We start from the raw sequence: 21321 nt of genomic DNA, 5'->3' as shown, positions 1-21321 counted from the left end.
CACAGAAATCCTCCAGAAACACGAAGAAAATATGTACAGACTTATATAAGGGCCAAAAACCTAAGTACCTTCACCTTTGTGATTGATTCACAATGAAAAGCTCCTATACAGAGTGAAAGGTATTGGCTTTCCTGCAAGAAAGCCCAGGAGACTAGGAGAGATATTATCAGTTTAAGATATAGTGGGAGAAATTTTAGGAATGCAAAAACATGATTTCCAAATTCAGAAATTTAGGCTGAAACCGTATCTAAATCAACACCACAAAAGACATGAAAAAGTCAATGCGATGATCATGAAATTAGTTTGGTTAAAAGACAAGAGCAAACTATGATAAAATTATAATGGTCTTATAGGGTTAAGGAATTAAATGTATTTATAAGGATCAATTACACTTATTTGTATGCAGTATATTCCGAGTTAATGGCAATTTAAATTAGAAATGGCAAATACTAATAATTTAATTTGGGCAGAATTTGTTTCTACAATTAATATTTTATGAGATGATGTGTATAAACTAGTCAGAACAAGAAAATTAGTTTAAGTAAAAATATAATTAATCTTAAAACCACTATTTTTCACAAATAATCAATTATCTAATTAGCCCAAGGGAGGAAACCATTTTTAGTGACTATAAAAATATACTCATTAAGCCCTAATGCATTATGTCTTAAGCATATTGCTCCAAGAAGGAAAGCAGTAAAACAAATTTTGTGTTGATTTGAAATCTTTTCTTATTTATAGGCTAAAGTTAAATGAATACATTTTTGGATCTTTATTATTTTATGACTATTTTTATGCTACTGGGTATTTAGACTAGCCCTCCAACTATTATACAGGATGGAAAGATGTTTTCAGACCACCTGAGTTTTCACAAGATTCACAGCAAAATCTTTAGTGGCAGATATCAAGAGCGCTCGTGGGTGTGGGAGGAGAGAAAAATCTATTTGTTTGGTAAGACTACTTTTTTCTTCCTCAGAAACTATATCCTGAGATTTTTGAGCATCCCTAAATTTGCAAAAACTATAAATGCATGTAGTCATAATACTTTTAAAATATGTATGTTCTATAAGTTCAAAACCATAACCTTCTCATTGATTTATAGATGTTCACTGTCCCTCTAGGATTTTCCTTTAGTGTGATTTAAATGTGTGCCTCCGCAAATATAAAGAAATGTGAGGGAATTTACATATGCATATTATCAGCGAACAGTCATTCCAAAACTAGTAATGATGAGGCTCTACCAGAATCTAAGCAGCAGAGCAACTATAAATTACAAGTTTTCTTTGTGAAAGCCTCATAACAACTGATAAAATTAATAGTATTCCATGCACTAGGGACATAATAATATGCCTAGCAACAAACATATTTATGCAAGACATACAATTATAACCAGATTCAAACATGTTTAAAACATATACACACACAAATTGTCCATTTAATAATAGATTCCCACTTCCCAATACTGTTGTGCATCAGGAGACAGAAAAAAAATGTGTATTAATACAAGAAAAATGTTGGAAAAAATTTATAAACTCAGAGCACCTACATCTATTCAAATGACTAGTAGACTAGTAAACCAATATCTAAGATCTAAAAATTAAAGAAAACCAATAAACACAACACAAAGAATGATGTAGCTTCATGTCAAGTTATAATAGCTCATATCAGAAAAGAGAAAAATATCAACAAGTCTCTCTTAAGAATATGGCAGCTTCTTTTTATTAAGTAGAGAAAACCATATCTTCCAAACTCTGTAACTCTGTTATATTTGCCTTAGTTGTGGCTGTGTCTCCCAAGGTTGCTTCTTCCACTCTGCCTGCCTTCTTTACCTTCAGCATTCAATCCCTTTCGTTATTAAGAGAAAGCAAAATTGACTCTTTTTCTTAATCATTCATTAATATTGGATAAATAACCTCAATATTTCAGGTAATTTGTTAGAATTTGTTAGCATAAAGTTAATAGTAGATATCAAAGTTTCAGAGAAAAGTAATTGGAGTAAATTTTGAAATTTATATATATTTGCCTCACTGTGTATTTCCGTGATTTAGAGAAACTGCCTTGATTCAATGTATTTGTGGAATACTTATAACCTCGAAGAGAGCATAGCTGAGCAACATGTCCATAAGCACTAAAAAATATATGCATGAAAGTGGTCAAAAGTTCAATAAGGTGTAAGGTAAATAAGTACTAAGGGTGTAATGTACATCATGGCTATAGTTAATACTGCCACGTGATATATAGAAAAGTTAAGGTAAATTTTAAGAGTACTCATTACAAGGGGATTTTTTCCTTTTCTTTTTATTATGAGATGATACATATTATCTAAATCCAATGTACTAACCATTTCACAATATGTCAAGCCACCATTTTGTACATCTTATACAGTGATCTATGTCAATTTTTCTCAATAAAACTAAAAGAATAAAAATATTATTTGGAAGACAAAAAGGTAGAAATATTGATGTCTATTTTCTTGAATTATATTACTCAATTTCAAATGTTCGAACTATAGATGTTAGAGATTAAAACAAATATATTTAAGTATACAGGATATTTCGAGCTACTTTTTATGCATCATATGAGGATGTTCTAGTCTCATTGGTTAACATGCAGCTGTCCAGTTTTCCTAGCACTACCTGCTGAAGAGACTGTCTTTTCTCCATTTCACATTCTTGCCTCCTTTGTCGAAAATTAATTAACCGTAAGCATCTGGGTGTAACTCTGGGCTCTCTAGTCTATTCCATTGATCTGTGTTCCATTTTTATAACAGCACCACACTGTTTTGATTACTGTAGCTTTGTAATATTTTCTGAAGTCTGAGCCAGTTATGCTTCCTGCCCCCCACTTCCATCGAGGATTACTTAGTTTATTCTTGTGCATGGTATGAGGATGTGTTCTAACCATTTATGATAGTGGTTACCAACAGCCAATATAATACTCAACAGAGAAAAGCTGAAAGCCTTGCCACTAAAATCTGTACATATATATCATACATATATATATAAAACTAATGTGGTATCCATTTACCATTTTTTCTTACAAGTAGCACCAAATGTGCCTTCCATATGTTTCATTATTGAAAACTTATTTCTATGATGGCATTATCATAAGCTAAATTAGGAAGTACTCTTGATTCTTAGTCACATTGCAAGGTGCGAGGTATAATTACTACAGACAAATAAAAATGCTTATGTTGATCTTAATTTATTTAATTCAATATCTAAGATCTAAAAATTAAAGAAAAATCTAAAAAATAAAAATAAAAAAGCCAGGTCTCCAATGGAATAAAGCAAGCCTGTGATTCTACTACAAAGTGATATGATCTAAAGTAAAAACCAAGACAAACAAAAATAAAAACAAAACAACAACAATAAAACAAGACAAAGGATCAGAAACCTAAAACCCATCCTTTACCCCTCTCTCTCATCTTCAATATCTAAATGGCCATAAGTCTTTTAATTTTAACTTGCTATCTCCTATACCTTTTATGTTTCATTTCTACAACCATAATAACCACCTTTAGAGTTTCCCATTTGAACAGTCACTACTCCTTTCCTTGGACCTATTCTCTCTTCCTGTAATGCACTTGCAACTTTTCAAAATAGAAGGGCCTTTGAAAATTCAAAATTGATCATCTTTCTACTCAAATTGAAATCCTTCAATAAATTTCCTCTTTCTGAAAAAGTGTCTGTCATCTCTTTAATCTTGCAGCACTTAAAATACCATTTGACAACTTCAGTCATGTGGGTTCATCATTATCAGGAAAGGGTACTTATTGATGGTTTACTATGTACCTAGCACTATGATAAACACTTAACATGGATGATCTCATTTATCTCTGACACAATCTTTTATGTTAGGTGCTATTTTTATCCTATAGTACAGGTGAGGAAACTGGGCTCTTAGGAACTTTATGAATTTCTTAGTGTCATATGGCTATCAAACGGCATTTCCAAGACAGAAACCTAAGTCTAATTCTTATGTTTTCCTACATTCTAGGAGGTCCCTTCAAAGTACCAAGCTATTTCTGTATCCACACTTTAATTATTATTGGCTAAAAGGACTTCTGTTTGTCTTTTGGTGAAGTCTTCCCTTACTCCACCAGCAATAACCCCTAGTTCTGATCACTACCTTCTCTGTGTCATCACCTACATTATACAAGATGTCCTTGTACTTTGGCCATTGGGAGAGCAATCTTGGGAGGTCGGTGAAATTGCAAATACTTGGCTGAATCTCAGAAACACTGATTTGATATACTGGGGTGGAATATCATCTGGATTTTTATCAAAACTTCAAGATAACTATAGCACAATTATCTGAGAAGTATCAACTTTATAATTTTGCAATTATTGCTGTTTGCATGTTCTTTCAGTTTGAAGCTTTTTTTTTTTTCAGGGCTAGATCTTGCGCAAATATGCAGCACTTATATGTAGAAAATATACTTAACAATTAGTACGTATTCAACAAAAATGTGATAAATAAACAAGTAGCTTTGTTCTTATATTTAAGCAATATCAAGATGAAAAATTATGGAAAGAATTGAATTGTTTCCTTTCTTCACTAGGTAATAGCGAAACAATGATATGAAGTTATCAAAATGGGCCTTTTGAAATATTAGTGAGACCAAGGCATGAGAAAGATAAACTGGGCAGAAGAAACATCAGATTTGTAGTCATCATCATCATCATCAGGCATGTCAAAGTTAAAATGTTAGGATCTCAAGTTAAAGAAAAATACCAGTATATGAGAAAAAATCAGCCATTTATCAGCATTTCCCTTTAGAGTAAACACAAAGCAAGGCATACCTGTCTAGTAACTGTGCCATCATATAATCTAGCGTTTTTTATCTTTTTTTTCTGAAAACTTCATGAGTAGGAAAGATCAGACAGAGAAAATACTCACTTGCTAGAAGGTATCTCAGCCAATTTTCCATTTACCAAGACAGAAAAACACATGCCATGTTTCCTGAAACCTTTACTATTTAAAATATTCCTTTAGGAATTGAGAAAGAGTCTACTTTATTATTTAAAGGGAAAAAAAAAACATGAAATCTGTCCTTTTTATAGCAAACCTTAATGTCCTTTGCATCTGTGGCTGGCATTCATAGTATGATTATGAGACTGTTATTTCCCCAATATGATTACTTCCTTATGTTACTCAGTAGGCAGAAATTTTATTTCAAAGATTGTCAGAAATGAAATACCAAAGATATACCGTGAAATACATATCTTCTCAATGGAGAAAAATTAATATAACCACCTTGTTTATAACATGCACACATACACGATTATTTTTCCTGGTACTCAACTTAAGCATTTTGCTTTTTCTAAATATTGAAAATTTAAAATTTTCTCTTACAGTCCTTATTTATATTCATTTAAAAATACAGTTTTCTCTTACAGAGGTGATTTTGTTCTTACAACTCAATGAGTAATTCTGGGGGCTTCTGAATACATAAGGAAGTTTTTTAATATTTTTATATCCAGTTAATACAATCTGCCTCCACAAGTGGACAGACTCTTGCATTATCCATAAATTAGATGTTTCTCCACTAACCATAGATTGCCATTTTGAAATAGAAATTAAGGTGCTCTTTGCTCAAAGTCAGATTACTTGCAAGAAAGACATTGTGTTTGGGTATATTCTCTCAAGTTTCTGGAAATAATACAATCATGTCACAAAGAGTGATTGGACGGACTTTGAGATCGCCCTACTGGACACTGTAATAAAACTGCAGCTGTTCTACCCAGTATTTAATCCACTAAATTCATTGTAACTGCTTTTCAATATGTTATTGACAAAGCAGCCAAAAATGAAGCCATACCTAATTCTATAAATGTCTTTAAACTCTAGAACAGAAATTACTGTTTTTAATTCTGTAAAGTTGTATTTAAACTTCCTTATTCAACCTTTTCCCATTCTCTTGCATTTACTCAATATTTTTCATATACTATGTTAATGCTCTTATTAATTATACAATAGATTTGAAAGCATTAAGAATATTCCTAAATCTTATAAATTAATTAACAGAACATTAGGCATCCTTTGGCACTAATTTCTCTACTGTCCATTAAACATATCTCTTTTTCTTCTCCTCTCTTTATCTGCCCTTCCATCCTATTTGTGCTCTCTTTTTCCACACTTTCTAACTTTCATCATACAATTCTCTACATTTATTCATTGTTCTATTTATAGTTCTTATTTTAATTTAGATTCACCAACCTTATTTAAAAACAACACACACAACTGGACTGTTTTTTGGGGGACAATAGTGCCACATATAGTTATTTTGTGAGGCATTTATTTAATTTCTCCAAAAATAAGTTTCTTATTCTACTTGGAAAATATTTTAACCTCTTTGGCTAAATTATAATTTGATAAATATTAATGTTTTAATATAAATTTATAGGCTTTTGGTAGCACTGATGTTTTTATTATATTTACCTTAGTCCAGAAATTATTTTAGAATTTTGTACCAACTAAAAGAGAGTATTATTTGGATTAGAAGAATTAGTATTGTTAAAATGGCCCTACTCCCCAAAGCAATCTACAGATTCAATGTGATCACTGTGTAAATACCCATGACATTTTTTCATAGGACCAGAACAAATAATCCTAAAGTTTATATGGAACCACAAAAACACCCAGAATTACCAAAGCAGTCCTGAGAGAAAAGAATAAAGCCGTAGGCATAACCCTCCCAGACTTAAGACAATACTAAAAAGCTACAGTAATCAAAACGGTATGGTACTGGCACAAAAAAGACATATCTATCAATGGAATAGAATGGAGAGCCCAGAAATAAACTTGCCCACCTATGGCCAATTAACCATTGACAAAGGAGGAGAGAGTATGCAATGGAGAAAATACAGTCTCTTGAGCAACTTGTGTTCAGGAAGCTAGACAGCTATGTGTAAATCAATGTAGTTAGAATAATCCTTTACAGCAGATACAAAAATAAACTTAAAATTGTTTACAGACCTAAATATAAAACTTCAAGAAGATAACATAAGCAAAACATTTTCAGACATAAAGCATAGCAACATTTTCTTAGATCAGTATCCCAAGGCAAAATAAATAAAAGAAAAACTAAACAGGTAGGACTGAATCAAACTAATAAGTTTCTTCAGAGCAAAGACAACCATAAATAAAATGAAAAGGCAACCTACAGAATGGAAGAAAATATTTTCAAATGATGCTACCTAAAAGAGCTTAATTTCCAAAATATACAAATAGCTCATACAACTCAATATATGTGTATGTAAAAGAAAAAAACAAACTCAGTCAAAAAATTGGCAGAAGACCAAAATAGTCATTTCTCCAAAGAAGACATACAGATCACCAAGAAGCACATGAAAAGATTCTTGACATCACTAAGTATCAGAGAAATGCAAATCAAAACTACAATGAAATATCACCTCACATCAGTCAAAATGGCCATCATCAAAGAGTCAATAGATAATAAGTGCTGGTGAGTGTGTGGAGAAAAGGCAATCCTCCTATACTACTGGTGGGAATGTAACCTGGGGCAGCCACTATGGAAAACAGTATAGATAGTCATTAAAAACTAAAAATAGCATTACCAAATGATCTAGCAGTCTCACTCTGGCCATATAACTGGCCATATAATTCTAATTCAAAAAGATACATGAATACCAATGTTCAAAGCAATACTTATAATAGCCAAGATATGAAAGCAACCTAAATGTCATTGACAGATGAATGGATAAAGAAGATGTAATATATATATATATATATATATATATACACACACACACATATATATGGTAAAATATATTATACACACATACACACACAGGAATATTACTCAGTCATAAAAAAGAATGAAATATTGCAATTTGTAGCAACATGGATGGGCCTAGGGGTTATCATCCTGAGTAAAGTAAGTTAGACAGAAAGACAAATATCATATGATATCACTTATATGTAGAATCTAAAAAATGATATGAACAAAATTACTTACAAAACAAGAACAGACTCACAGACATAGAAAATGAACTTATGGAGTTCCCGTCATGGCACAGTGGTTAACGAATCCGACTAGGAACCATGAGGTTGCGGGTTTGGTCCCTGCCCTTGCTCAGTGGGTTAACAATCCGGCGTTGCCATGAGCTGTGGTGTAGGTTGCAGACGCGGCTCGGATCCCGCATTGCTGTGGCTCTGGTGTAGGCCGGTGGCTACAGCTCCAATTGGACCCCTAGCCTGGGAACCTCCATATGCCGCGGGAGCGGCCCAAGAAATAGCAACAACAACAACAACAACAAAAAGACAAAAAAAAAAAAAAAGAAAACGAACTTAGATTACCAGATGAAATGGGTTATATGAGGGATAAATTAGAAGAATGTAATTAACAGACACACACTACTTTATAAAATACAACAAGGATTTACTACGTAGCACAGGGAATTGTATTCAATATCCTGTAATAAGCTATTACGGGAAAAAATCCAAAAAAAATGTGTAAGTAAATAACTTTCCTGTATACCTGACACTAACATAATATTGCAAATCAACTATAGTTCAGTTTAAAAAAAGGAATATTCAGCAAATATTTTGATGGCTTAAGTTAAAGCCTTTCAACACAATGTTTAAAAAGGGTGGTGATCACCTTATCATCTTCTAACAGGATTCCACTTCACAGTTTTTGAAAAATACTATTACTGTTCTTAGTCTAAATAGAGTGACTAGTTTTTTGTTTTTCTCTTAGGTGGAGAATCCAGATATCTAATAATTTTTAAGAAGTAACTTGGGACCAATTTGAACCCAAAGCATTATTTTGTGAACATTTACCTTTGATTATGTGAATTCAGTGCTAACAAATTAAATGCCAGTCCCTATGAGTAGCCTCTAGATCACCAGGAGAGTTGGTATTCTTATTATTTAAAGCAACTGCTCATAAACAGATTGGTACACCATTTGCTCTTATGCTCATTTATTGCCAATGGCAAGTTATTTCCCATATTCTTGAGTATGATTTAGATAACCAATTTAGAAAACATTAGCATTTCTTGATTGCTCATTTTATGGAAATACCACCTGTAGCATAGTTGGACAAAAATCATGAGTATGGGGGAAAAACACATATCATTATACTTGATGAGGATTGAGATTTATCTCATTTATCTTCTAATTCCTCAACAGATCTAATAAGACTTTCCTTGACATAGTTAGGTATTCTACTTTTAAAATTAAATGTCATAATTAAAGATGCTAAATTGTATATTTCTAGCACACCTATTCTGTCAGAGATATTTTCTAAGACTTGAAATCAAGAGACATAAATTCATTAGTCATTGTTTTCCCTTAAGAGTACCAAACTTTCAACCCTTTGTTATAAGAGGTAAGATACTATATATTATTGACATCTATTATTTGTTAAGATGTGGCTTAAACTCCTTATTTATTTCTGTAAATAAGAGTTCTAACCAAAATAATTGTTTGAAAAATGTTATAGAAAATTGGAAAAATAATTCAATTAAATTATAATATTCTTATATCATTTATCATATACAAATAAAGGATCTTTTTGGCATTCAACAAAATGTTTATTTTTAAATTTCAAAAATTGCTTAAAGTAGACCTTAAAAAAGTTTCTTCAATTTTTTTTTGTTATAGTGATAATTAATGGTCAGAATACCTATCAAAGCATATGCTTCTTTTGAAGTTCATCACCTATAATGAAGCCAAATTTCTGATTATGACATTCAAAACCTTCAGGAATAATTCTGCCTATATAAGCAGGCTTAGTTCCTGGTGCTGCAGTAAACCTTATGTGCAACCTCTACTGAACCGATTGCCATATTTAAAACATTCCATATATCGTTCTTTTATCTAAACACAAAATTTGCATGCTAAAAATACCCAGTCTTTCTTGCCTAACTGTAAAACATCTGGTTATTTGCTGAGATTCAGCCAAAGTGTTACCTCTTGCTTGAAGTATATCTTGAACTCCAAAATGAAGCTGACTATTTATTGCTTTTGTGTGCTCTACCATAAATATCCCTATTCCTATATTCACAGCACTGTATTATTGCTTATCTCTCTGTCTTAAACTGGACTGTGATCTCCTCAAAGAAAGATACTGTGACATATTTACCTTTGCATTTCCCATATTGAGCATAGTGCCTGACATAGAGTAGGTGTTCAAAGTATTTATTGGTGCAATGAAGAATGAATAAATAAAACATTGTGTACTTACTTATAACCTATTTATATTACAATGAAACATTTACTATATCTGAGGTTAGCAACAGCTGGAAAATGAACTTCAATATAAACTTTTAAAAATTATAAAATATTAATCAGTTTATTTAGTATACCCCTATCACTGTAGCCTCTGTTCTTTTCTACAAGGTATTTATTTTTTATCAGATCTTCCTATGTAAGTAATAGTGTTACAGTGATAGACTAAGTGACCTAGACAAAGTGATATTGAGGAGATAACACTCAGATAACACTTCAGGAAGCAAAAGCTAATAGAATTATAATATGTATACAGGCTAAGATTCTAAATGCTTTTATAAACACTAGCATTGGTATAGGTATACCGAGGTCAATGATATATACCAATATTATATATTTGTTATTGTTTGTTTCTATGTATTGTATCACTCATTCTTTATTCATCCAACAAATTTGTTGTGAATGTATTATAAAATGCAAGGACTGGTCTCAGTGCAAGAGACAAAAGGATATCCTAAATGGTCATGGTCCTGTCCTAATGGCAAATCCTGTCTTCTTGGACTTTACCTTCTAGGGAGATAGAAAATAACCCCCAATTTCCCAAATAATCACCCAGTTGCACTTGTGATAATTTTATGTAGCAAAAAGTACACTGTATCATATGTGCATTTAATTAGAGTATGTAAGCCTTTTTTGGGTTTAAAAGTTTTATAGGAAGTTGGGAGATAAATATATATTTTCTATGCCAACAAGAAAAGCCACTCACTACAATTTGTTTTAAAATTTCTGCAAGATACAGTTCCTTTCTTCACAATTTGAAAATACTTGTAATGAAAGAGGAGACATTGCAACTGATATCACAGAAATTCAAATGATCATAAAAGACAACTATAAACAGTTAGATATAAATAAATTGGATAACCTAGAAAAGATGGATACATTTGTAAAAACATACAGTTTACCACTCATGAAGAAACAGAAAATCTGAGTAGACCAATAATGAAAAAGGAGATTGAATCAGTAATTAGAAGCCTCCTAACAAAGAAAAACTCAGGACCAGATGACTTTGTGGGTGAATTCTACCAAACTAATTCTAAAGAATTAACACTGATTCTTTTCAGACTCTTTAAAATATTTAAGAAGGGGGAACAGTCCCAAATTCATTTCATGAGTCCAGCATTAACCTGATACCATAGCTAATGACACAATAATAAGAGAAAACTATAGGATAATATGCCTGATGAATACAGATGTAAAAATCCATAGCAGAATGCTAGGAAGCCAAATTAAATGACAAATTAAAAGGATTATACACCATGACCCTGTGGAATTTATCCCTGGGATACAAGGATTCAACAGACACAAATCAATAAATATAATGCACCAATTAGAATAAATGATAATAATATATAATCATCTCAGTAGATACATGAAGAAAGAATTAGAAAGTACATTTTTCCTAATAAAAACTGGAAAATACTAGATATAGAAGAAAGAATGTACCTCAAAATCATACAGGCCATGTATGAAAAGTCCACAGCTATCATCATACACTGCAGTAAATAAAACTGAAAGCTTTTCATCTAATATCAGGAGCACATTAAGGATGACAGCTCTTGCCACTTCTACTAACATAATACTGGAATCTTATCCAGAGAAATTAGGCAAGAAAAAGAAATAAAAGGCATTTAAATCAGAAAGTAAAAATTAAAGGTACCTGTTCGAAGACGACATAATCTTATAGGTAGAAAATCCTAACTTCACAGAAACACTGTTAGAACTAATAAATGAATTATGTTGCATTTCTGTATACAAAATCAACACTCAGAGATCAGCTATAATTAACACAGTGCCACCAACTTCAAATTATTCTAAAAGGAAATTTTTTAAATGTTCTCATTTACAATAGCACCAGAAGGAATAAATTATTTAGGAAAACACTTAGCCAAGGAGGTAAAAGGCTTTTACACTGAAAACTACAAAATATTCATGAAAGAAATTAAAAAAAAATAAATGAAAAGATATTCTGTTTTCATAAATCAAAAGAGTTTATGTCATTAAAATGTAAATTATAGATTCAAGGCAATTACTATCAAGGTCACAATTGTGTTTTTTACTGAATTAGATAAACCTAAAATTCATAAGGAACTTCAAAAAATTCAAATAGGCAAATCAATTTTAAAAAGAGAAGCAAAGAGATAGCACAATTCATGATTTCAAAATACATTACTAATCTATAATAATTAAAACAGTATGGTACTACCATAAACATAAATGTACAGATGAATGGAACATAGCAGAGAGTCCAGAAATAAGCCCACACATAAACACTCAACTTATCTTTGACAAAGGTGCCAAAATATACAATGTGGAAAGGATAATATCTTCAAAATATGATGTTGCCAAAACTAGATATCCACAAGGAAATTCATGAAATTAGGAACTTATCTTACATCATATAAAACTTAACTCAAAATTAAAAACTTAAACATAAGACCTGAAAATATAAAATTCCTAGAAGAAAACAGGGGAAAGGCATCATGACATTGGTCATGGTTTCTTGGATATAACACTACAGTACAGGGCAACAAAAGCAAAGGTTAAAAAATGGACCACATCAAACTAAAATGCTTCTACAAATCAAAGGAAACAATCAGAAGCGTTAAAAGGCAACCTAAAGAATGAGAGAAATTACTTTCAGACTGCATAGCTAATACAGTGTTAATGTCCCAAACACATAAAGAACTCCTACTACTTGATAAAAAATAATCCAGGCAAACAGTGGTAAAAAAATTGGCAAAGGATTTGGAAAGAGATATTTCTCCAAAGATGACATGCAAATGTCCAACAGAGATATGAACAGATCCTCAGCATCTCTTATCTATAGGCAAATGCAAGTCAAAACTACAAGGAAATATCAACTCACACCTAATTTGGATAACTACTGTCAAAAAAAAAAAGTGATATCAGCAAGATGGCCTTATTCCCATCCTTTCCTCAATAACAAATATTCAGCAATCGCCCACAGACAAAAGTGACTGTGGGAGATGTGAGATCCACGTAGGGAATTAGGAAACCCTGGTTCAGTCCAAGAACAATGAGAGCTATTTCAAAAAAAGCCATTTGAGTTAGACCCAAGTGCCTGACTCAGAAATAATTCCATAGCCCTGATAACTTGGCAACAGCCCCATTTGCTTTGGGTTCTCTCACCAGGGTCATATGCCAAGATATCCAGCAGGAGTTTTACCTACCCATTTATCAAGTTATAGGCATATAGATCTCGGCCCTGGTTGTGGAACCTAAACTTCTCCTTGTGCTAGCTCCATCCAGTCTCTCAAGTCAAGGTCTAGGAGCCTCTGGAGAATACTGAATTACACAATTAGCCATGGACGAGAGACCCTTTGTGGAAGTCCAGGAGTCTAGTAGAGAAGTTCCAGCACATCATTAGAGAAAAAATTAGAGATGGGAAACATTGCATAGGATAAGAGGACTTTACCTGCACTACCCTTTCCCCAGGATAGCAGAGCTCACTGACAAGAGATCGTTTTTTTTTTTTGACCTGACTTCTGCAGGGAAGGTAAGAGTATGCGAGTGGATACCTGACTTATCCAGATGTGTAGGGTGCTACACAAAAGAAGCTCATTTTTCTTTCACCTCAACCCGAGTACTGAGTTGTGACATGCACAACTAAGGAGGCCATGCATAACTGAAAAAGAGAAGCCAGACCTCAGAAAGTATATATTAAGGGGATGTGGATCTTACTAAACAATTCAGGGAATCCATCTGGAGGTCCATTCGTGAGCTAGTGTGGACACCTGGCCTATGGATCCCTCTAGCTGGCCCATGGCTAGTGAGCATTCACAGAAAGCTGGCCTAATTCTGTGGATCTGGAAAAAATGACAAACTAGAGCATTTAGCATCATCACCTTTGGAAAAGAAAAAGGGAGGTTATCAGCACACAGCCTGGCTCTATAGGATTTAGAGAGGTCATACAAGCTTAAGAATTTTGTCACAAAAAGGAGCAAGAAATGTAGAACATGCATGTCCACGGAAGACATGGAAAAGCCTCAGAATCCCTACAGGTCTGAGGGAAGGTACTTCTCTCCTGAAGTTAGTAAGTAAAGACTAGAGGGGGTGATTACTAATATAAGCGCAAAGAGAGCAACAGAACAGTTCAAGGAATATGAAAAAAACAGAAACACGACACCACCAAAAGAACACAACAATTTTCCAGTAACCAACCCCAAAGACATGGAGATGTGCAATTTACCCAATAAAGATCCCTAGCTATTTAAGGAAGCTGAAGGAGCTACAGAAAAATACAAAAAAAAAAAAAAATAATAATAATTCAACAAAATCAGGAAAACAATATATGATCCTCATAAGAAGTTTAACAAAGAGATAGAAATCATAAAAAAGGATCAAATGGACCCAATCATACCTATATATACATTCTTTGATTGAGTCCATTGATGGACCCGAGAATGTATATATAGGTATGATTGGGTCCATTTGATCCTTTTTTTGTGATTTCTATCTCTTTGTTAAACTTCTCATGATGATCCTGTGCTATACAGCAGAAATTGACACAACACTGTAAATCAACTGCAGTCTAATAAAAATAAATGTTATACAACAGATTTCAAGAACATGGATTAAATATTTAAACATGAGACCTGATACCTGAAAAGTCCTAGATGAAAAAGTAGGAGCAAATGCACCTTGACATTGATCTTGGCATTGATTTTTCAATTTTTATTTATTTATTTATTTATTTATTTATTTATTTATTTATTTATTCTTATATGACACCAAAAGCACAGGCAACAGAAGAAAATTAATAAGTGGAACTATCTCACATAAAGAGGTTTCTGCAGAACAAGAGAAACAATCAACAGAAGGAAAAGGCAACTTACAGAATGAGAAAGAGTATTTGCAAACTATCTGATAAGGGGTTAATATCCAAAATACATGAGAAACTCAAATAATTCAATAACAAAAACAAAAATACAGAACAAGAACAATCTGATTAAAAAATAGGCTGACTTTCTCCAAGATATTCTTTCCAAAGAAGACATACACATGCCTAACAAGTACATGGAAAGGTGTTCAACATCAGCAATCATCACAGAAATGCAAAGCAAAAGAACAATGCAATGTCACCTCACACCTGTTAGAAAGGCGCTCATTAAAAAAAAAAGAAATTACAAATGTTGGTGTGGCTGTGACAAAAAGGAAACTGTTATGCATTGTTAGTGGAAATGTAAATTGACACAGCCACTAGGGCGAGCAGTACAGTAGTTCCTCAAAAAATTAAAGGTAGATCTACCATATGATTTAGCAAGCCAACCAACTTCTGGGTATGTTTCCAAAATAACTGAAATTAGAATCTCAAAGAGATATCTACACCCCATGTTCACAGTAGCATTATTCATAATAGCTAAGATATGGAAACAACCTAAATTTCCATCAAGGGATGTATGGTAAAGGAAATAGCATCATACACACACAATGGAATACTACTCATTCTCATAAAAGAGAAGAAAATCCTGTCATATGTGATAACATAGATGAACGTTGTGGACATTGAGCTAAGTTAAATAAGTCAGATACAGAAGTACAAATATTACATGAGACCACTTATATGAAGTACCTAGAATAGTCAAACATATAGAAATAGAAAACAGAATGTTGGTTTCCAGGGGCTTAGAGGAGGGAAAAATGGGAAGTTGCTGTTTAATGAGTATAAAGTTTCAGTTATTTATAGAATAAGTTCTAGAAATCTGATGTACAGTGTTGCACCTACAGTTAACACTACTGTATTTTGCATTTTAAAAAAATCTCAATGAGTTAAATATCATGTTGTGTTCTTACAATAAGAAATACTTATAAATTCTGATGAAAATCATCAGAACCCTATACATATAATTTTATAGTTGAAGAAACACTTCAAAATCTTAAAGTAACATTGAATGTTCTCTTTTAACAGTCCATTTACTTTCTGTATTCCAAAAAGTAATATTTAAAAACTAATATAAATTTGTTCTTAATGTTCATGAATAGCTTATAATATTATATTTACCTGTGTATTCAAGGTGAAATCCTGCAGCAGAAACACTGATGTCTGATTGAAAATTTAGATATAGATTATTAGAGGTACTATTCAAAAGATGGGGTATTGTTGTTCCTGAAATGATAATTGAAAAGGTAGCTCAGTGATCACATAATAAGTACTACAGTAAAACTAAAAAACTATTAACCAATCAATAGGTTATCACTGAAATTATATTTTAGTCAATTGTTTTATAATAATTTTTAAGGGAAATAATATTTCTCTTTTATATTGTTGCTTTTGACTACCTCCAAGGAGACAGACTTTTGAAAACACATTAGATTGCTCTCTAAAAATAGGTAGGAACAAAGAAAGCTGGTGAAAGTCGGGAAACTATATTAGTCACTTCAAATTAATGTTTTGAATTTCATGTGGATTTCAGTGTTCCATTCACAAGCTGATAAGAAACTTAAAGTTTGCATACTTAAGTTTTGCATGTAATAACATTTTGTATGGATTTAAATATATATCCATTTATTGTCCTTTATTATGTTATATGTATGTACATATATTCCAGGTCAAGTACTTTAATGTTTCTTACACCCTGACAGCAAAGCTGGCAGTTAGCATTCAAAAAAATGCCAATTATGAATTAGTGTTAGCCTCGTCTCTCAGCAAATGCTTTATAATCATATTCTAAGCTTCTAAAGGAAATCAACTTTAATTTATTCAATTATTGAGTGGAAATTATAAAACATCTGCTTGAACCAATTACTTCTTGACTCTTGACTGTTTGACATTGAATAATAGTTCAAAATCCTGAAGATTACAACTCAAGAACAACAAACATTCTGTCTCAAAATGAAGTTCAACAAGCATATGTGTTGATAATGCTGCAAACAGTTTTTTTTTGTGGTCTTCTGGTTACTTTACACTTACTTTGAAAAACTCTGTGAACCTTAACCATTGATCTTTCTAAAAGAGAAATCAGGACAAATTCATTACACAACACTCAATTTTTTTTTTTCCTGAATTTGCTCTCTGTCCAGAGTGTCCTAACTGAATGACTGAAGACAGAGGTAAACAGAAACTCAAAGGTCACCTCAAATGCCTTCACTCTCTTAGAGGATCTTAGTGATAAAGAGCTTTGACTCTGGAGTCACATCAGATGAGTCCCAGTCTCATTCTAACATTAGCTGTACAACCTCTGGCAACTTAATTTAAGTGTCAGTCACCAGGAATGCTAGAAAGATCAAATGAGGACATGTATGACAAGCCAGCACCAGGTAATCAATAGCTGTTTTTATTTATCACTTTTATCATCTTCATTACTGTACCTATTATTCAGAAAGTATTACATCTAGTCTATTATAGACAAATGCATGCTCAACATGTTATATACTTTTTTCCATGAAAAATTTCTATTTAAATCTATATCTAAAACAGTTTTAATGCCTAAGCCAAATTACCCTTACTCTAGAGATTTCCTCTTTCCTTTCCTCAGTGGTGATGATGAATACTAGGTTCACATACTCAATTTTAAGATATTAAAATCTTGATACCATTCAAACTTCTTTCAGTATATCTCAAATATGTAAGTTTACAGTTTACCTATGTTTCATATTTCTAGAGTTAAACAGTTTCATCCAATTTAAAGAGTATAGTTAAAATTAAAATTTCATTTTGTCCCTTATATGCTGTAAGAAGCTTCTAGTAAATCTGCCATAAACTATCTTTTTTATAAATAATTTTTTTCATTATAGCTGGTTTACAGTAGTCTGTCAATTTTCTACTGTACAGCATGGTGACCCAGCTACACATACATGTATAGAATCCTTTTTCTCATTTTATCATGCTCCATCGTAAGTGACTAAGACAGAATTCCCAGTGCTTCTAAGCAGGATCTCATTGTTTATTCATTCCAAAGGCAAATAAAGTAATGATCTTTAGGGAAATGGTTCGGTTAAATAATACATAGGACAAAAAGTATTGCAAATGAATTTGTAGGTAGAGATATAATTGATTATAAGATTATGGGAACTTGGGAACACTTTGTGTTTGGTTGTTTGAACTAAAACATACTGCACCAGTACAATCATTTAAACAGAAAGAAGGAAGAGCATGTTGGAATCAGCAAGAATCCTGGAGGCACAGATGTAATAAAAAGGAAGATAAAATGTGTTGTTCTTGCAGCCAGAAAAGAGAGAATGTAAATGAACGGTTTGTATCTGTAGAGAGAACAGTTAAATGTATATGATTACAATCTATGATAGGTAAATAAATTATTCCTATGTGAAAAAAAATTAAAAAATAAAAACCATAACAAATTTTAAAATCTTCTGGCCTTGGTTCATATGCGTATAGTTTGAATTTTATATAATTTAATTCATTTCATAGAATTAATTTTGTATTCTCTTTATTCTCACTCACCCAGTAACTTGTAGCATTTACCATGTTTTTACATAGTCACTGTAATTATTTTAATGGCTGCATAACTTTATATTAAGTGAATATACCATAATTATCAAACACTTTAATATTTAACTATTATCACTCATCATTTTTTAAGGGAGGGGGCACATATACTATTCCTGAACCATAGCTCAGCTGCATATATTACCATTAACACAAAAGTGTTTATAAATAGTTACACAACTGCAGTAAGAATATAGTAAGATTTTGAACAGCAATTTCAATTTCATTACCTTTAAAGCCTTTTGAACTTCTAACCTTGTAATTTAGTTCCTTGCATGTAGTTTATAGAAAGCAAAATTAAAACCACCAAGTCAGAATTCTAGGGAGGTCTTTAAAAAGAGAGAGAGATTTTACATTACTAATCATCATGTATTTTATTTAAGCTCAGTTCTCTTATTTACCTGAATAACTTCCAAGTCTTGGAGCATTGTTGTCACCCCCATCATAAAAGTCCAAAGAATCCCAATTATGTTCTGTTGCAAAGCTGACAACTTGTACCTGTGAAATAAAAAGTGCTGGTAAAAACACATATTTCTAATGAGATTCATATACTATAGTCCACTTATCTCCTCTGAAAGAGAGCACTTAAAGCCTGGGCTGTATTTTCGTGGGCCATCAAAGAAGGATCTTAACAGAACTGGTCTCTATGGCCTCCATGCGCTGGCTTTTGTAATAAAAACGTATGAGGCAGATAGCAGGGTTTGCTGTAAGTACAACATTGAGAATGTCTATCACCATCTCGGCTTTGGGTTGATCTCACGTCTTAGTGCCTGGAATGAAAATCAAGGCATGTTCCAAACGATTGGTTAATTTTTATGTTTTTGAGTGTTAGATTCTTGCCAGTGACTTAGTTTTCTCATCTGCTTCACTTATTAGAAAATAAACAGATTTGTGTCCACAAACAGAACTAAGTAAACATAGAGGATCCCATCATAAACATTTTTTGAACAAATTTTATTTTGGATACATTTTACTATTTATTTTTTATTGCACAACCTTTACGAAATTTCTTACCTTTATTTTTTTTTAAATTTAGCATTATAATCCCTTATGCACATTTTAAATAATTTCAATATGGATAACAGAAAACAGCACTTTGTAACTGATTTGGGCACATCCTTTTAAAGATTGTTTTTATAACTGGAATTGAAATAACTATATCATTGTGGTGGTCCATAAGGTGGTAAGGGAAATGCTGGAATATAATTCTCTCATGTTTATTAAATTTATTTAAAGGAAGAGGCATGTGTTACTTTGTTGTACTTCACTTGGCACAGCTTGAGTTTTTGAAAGAACCCACAGGACCCTCACAACAGTGGATGTTACCTATTTTTCTCTTTTTGAATTATACATATTATAATTTAGAAGGAGATAAAGGAATAGCCTTATTAAAATACATTTATTTTTATTTAGCTAAGATCTTTTTAAGTGCTATGCTCTTTCATCAAATGCTTCTAACAACTGCATTCATTAAAAATTTCTTATCCACAAAATAGGCCATCATCATTCTTCCATTCAAGTGAATGCTGGTGCCTCTTTTCCAGGGGTGAGTGCCACATGGCAACAGATACCCTGCCTGTGTGACAGGCATTAGGCCCAATGGCAATGTTCCAGGGCAGGAAGAAGACCAGAATGAAAGCTGCATGCTTGTAACATAACCACCAATCCCTTAAACAATGGTTAATTCTCTCTATATATCTGAGTTTTCCTTCCCTTTAATTCAGGAAAAGAAAAAAAAAATCACATTCAGCTAAAAACAAATTAAAATTAAAATTACAAAAGTAAGGATATTCACAAAAGTTGACATTTGAAAGGAGCAAAATATATTGCAAGGAATTCCACCTGAAGAAATAACTTAGCTAGTAAAAGTGCAGAGGAAACAAGCCATGAGGTAGATTTAGTGAACCATTAGTAATCCAATTTAGCCACAGTAGAGGGTATTTACATAAGAGGAAATATGCAAGCAAAGTTAGAAAAAGTAGAGAAAATTTATAAAGAGTAAAGCTTAGTGGATAAATACAAGAAATATTAGATTGCCTGGCTCCCTCTACACACTGACACTTAACCCTAAAAAGAGTTATTAAACTCTCTGTTCCATAGATTTCTTACATAAATTTGTTGTAATAAAGGCATCTAATTCATTGGCTGCTTGTAAAAATTAATTTTAGCTTAGAATAGCACCTAGTGTGCACTGAGGATTTAATGCATCTTTGCTAAGAGAATAAATGAGAAAGATAGCCTATAAAAACTGAATACCCCCCATAATAATTACAAAGTTGAGGTATATTTCACTGAAGGTTTTAGAAGGTGGGTTGACAGAGAATAATCAGGACTGTGTTTTTAGTACTACCACACTGAGTAAAGAAAAGTGAAAAGACAATTTTAATGTCTATCGGAGTAGCCCACATGAAGCAATGAAAGACTAAGTAAAGTAGACCAGGGGCAGAAATGATAGAAAGGAGGACTCAGAAGTCATGTCTCTTGCCATAGAGGAAATTAATGCATTTTGTGTGAAGTGAACAAGAAAAGAGAGTGATAGGACATATTTTTAAATATTTTTTTCCCCTGAGTTACTGAGATCAGAGAGATGG

At 32.4% G+C, this 21321-nt stretch overlaps 1 protein-coding gene and 1 long non-coding RNA gene across 6 annotated transcripts in view; one reads left to right on the top strand and one right to left on the bottom strand.

The window, feature by feature from the left end:
• CSMD3 (CUB and Sushi multiple domains 3) overlaps positions 1-21321 on the bottom strand; it is a 1221352-nt gene that overhangs the window by 146406 nt on the left and 1053625 nt on the right. For all 5 annotated transcript variants that reach the window (XM_021090582.2, XM_021090584.2, XM_021090585.2 and 2 more), the window contains 2 exons: positions 19132-19228; positions 16286-16390 (listed from right to left, as the gene is read on the bottom strand). In XM_021090582.2, coding sequence (XP_020946241.2) covers positions 16286-16390; positions 19132-19228 — 202 coding nt within the window. The remainder of the gene's footprint in view (positions 1-16285; positions 16391-19131; positions 19229-21321) is intronic.
• LOC146403730 (uncharacterized) overlaps positions 17371-21321 on the top strand; it is an 84869-nt gene continuing 80918 nt past the window's right edge. The window contains exon 1 of the long non-coding RNA XR_014842990.1: positions 17371-17541. This is a non-coding gene — a long non-coding RNA (uncharacterized LOC146403730). The remainder of the gene's footprint in view (positions 17542-21321) is intronic.

This window comes from Sus scrofa, chromosome 4 (assembly GCF_054392235.1).
Source record: "Sus scrofa isolate SSC_HxYL_T2T_F1_AM1 chromosome 4, Sscrofa_HxYL_maternal_Yorkshire_Landrace_v2.0, whole genome shotgun sequence".
Taxonomy (NCBI): domain Eukaryota; kingdom Metazoa; phylum Chordata; class Mammalia; order Artiodactyla; family Suidae; genus Sus; species Sus scrofa.
This window is presented reverse-complemented; position numbering and strand designations above follow the sequence as displayed.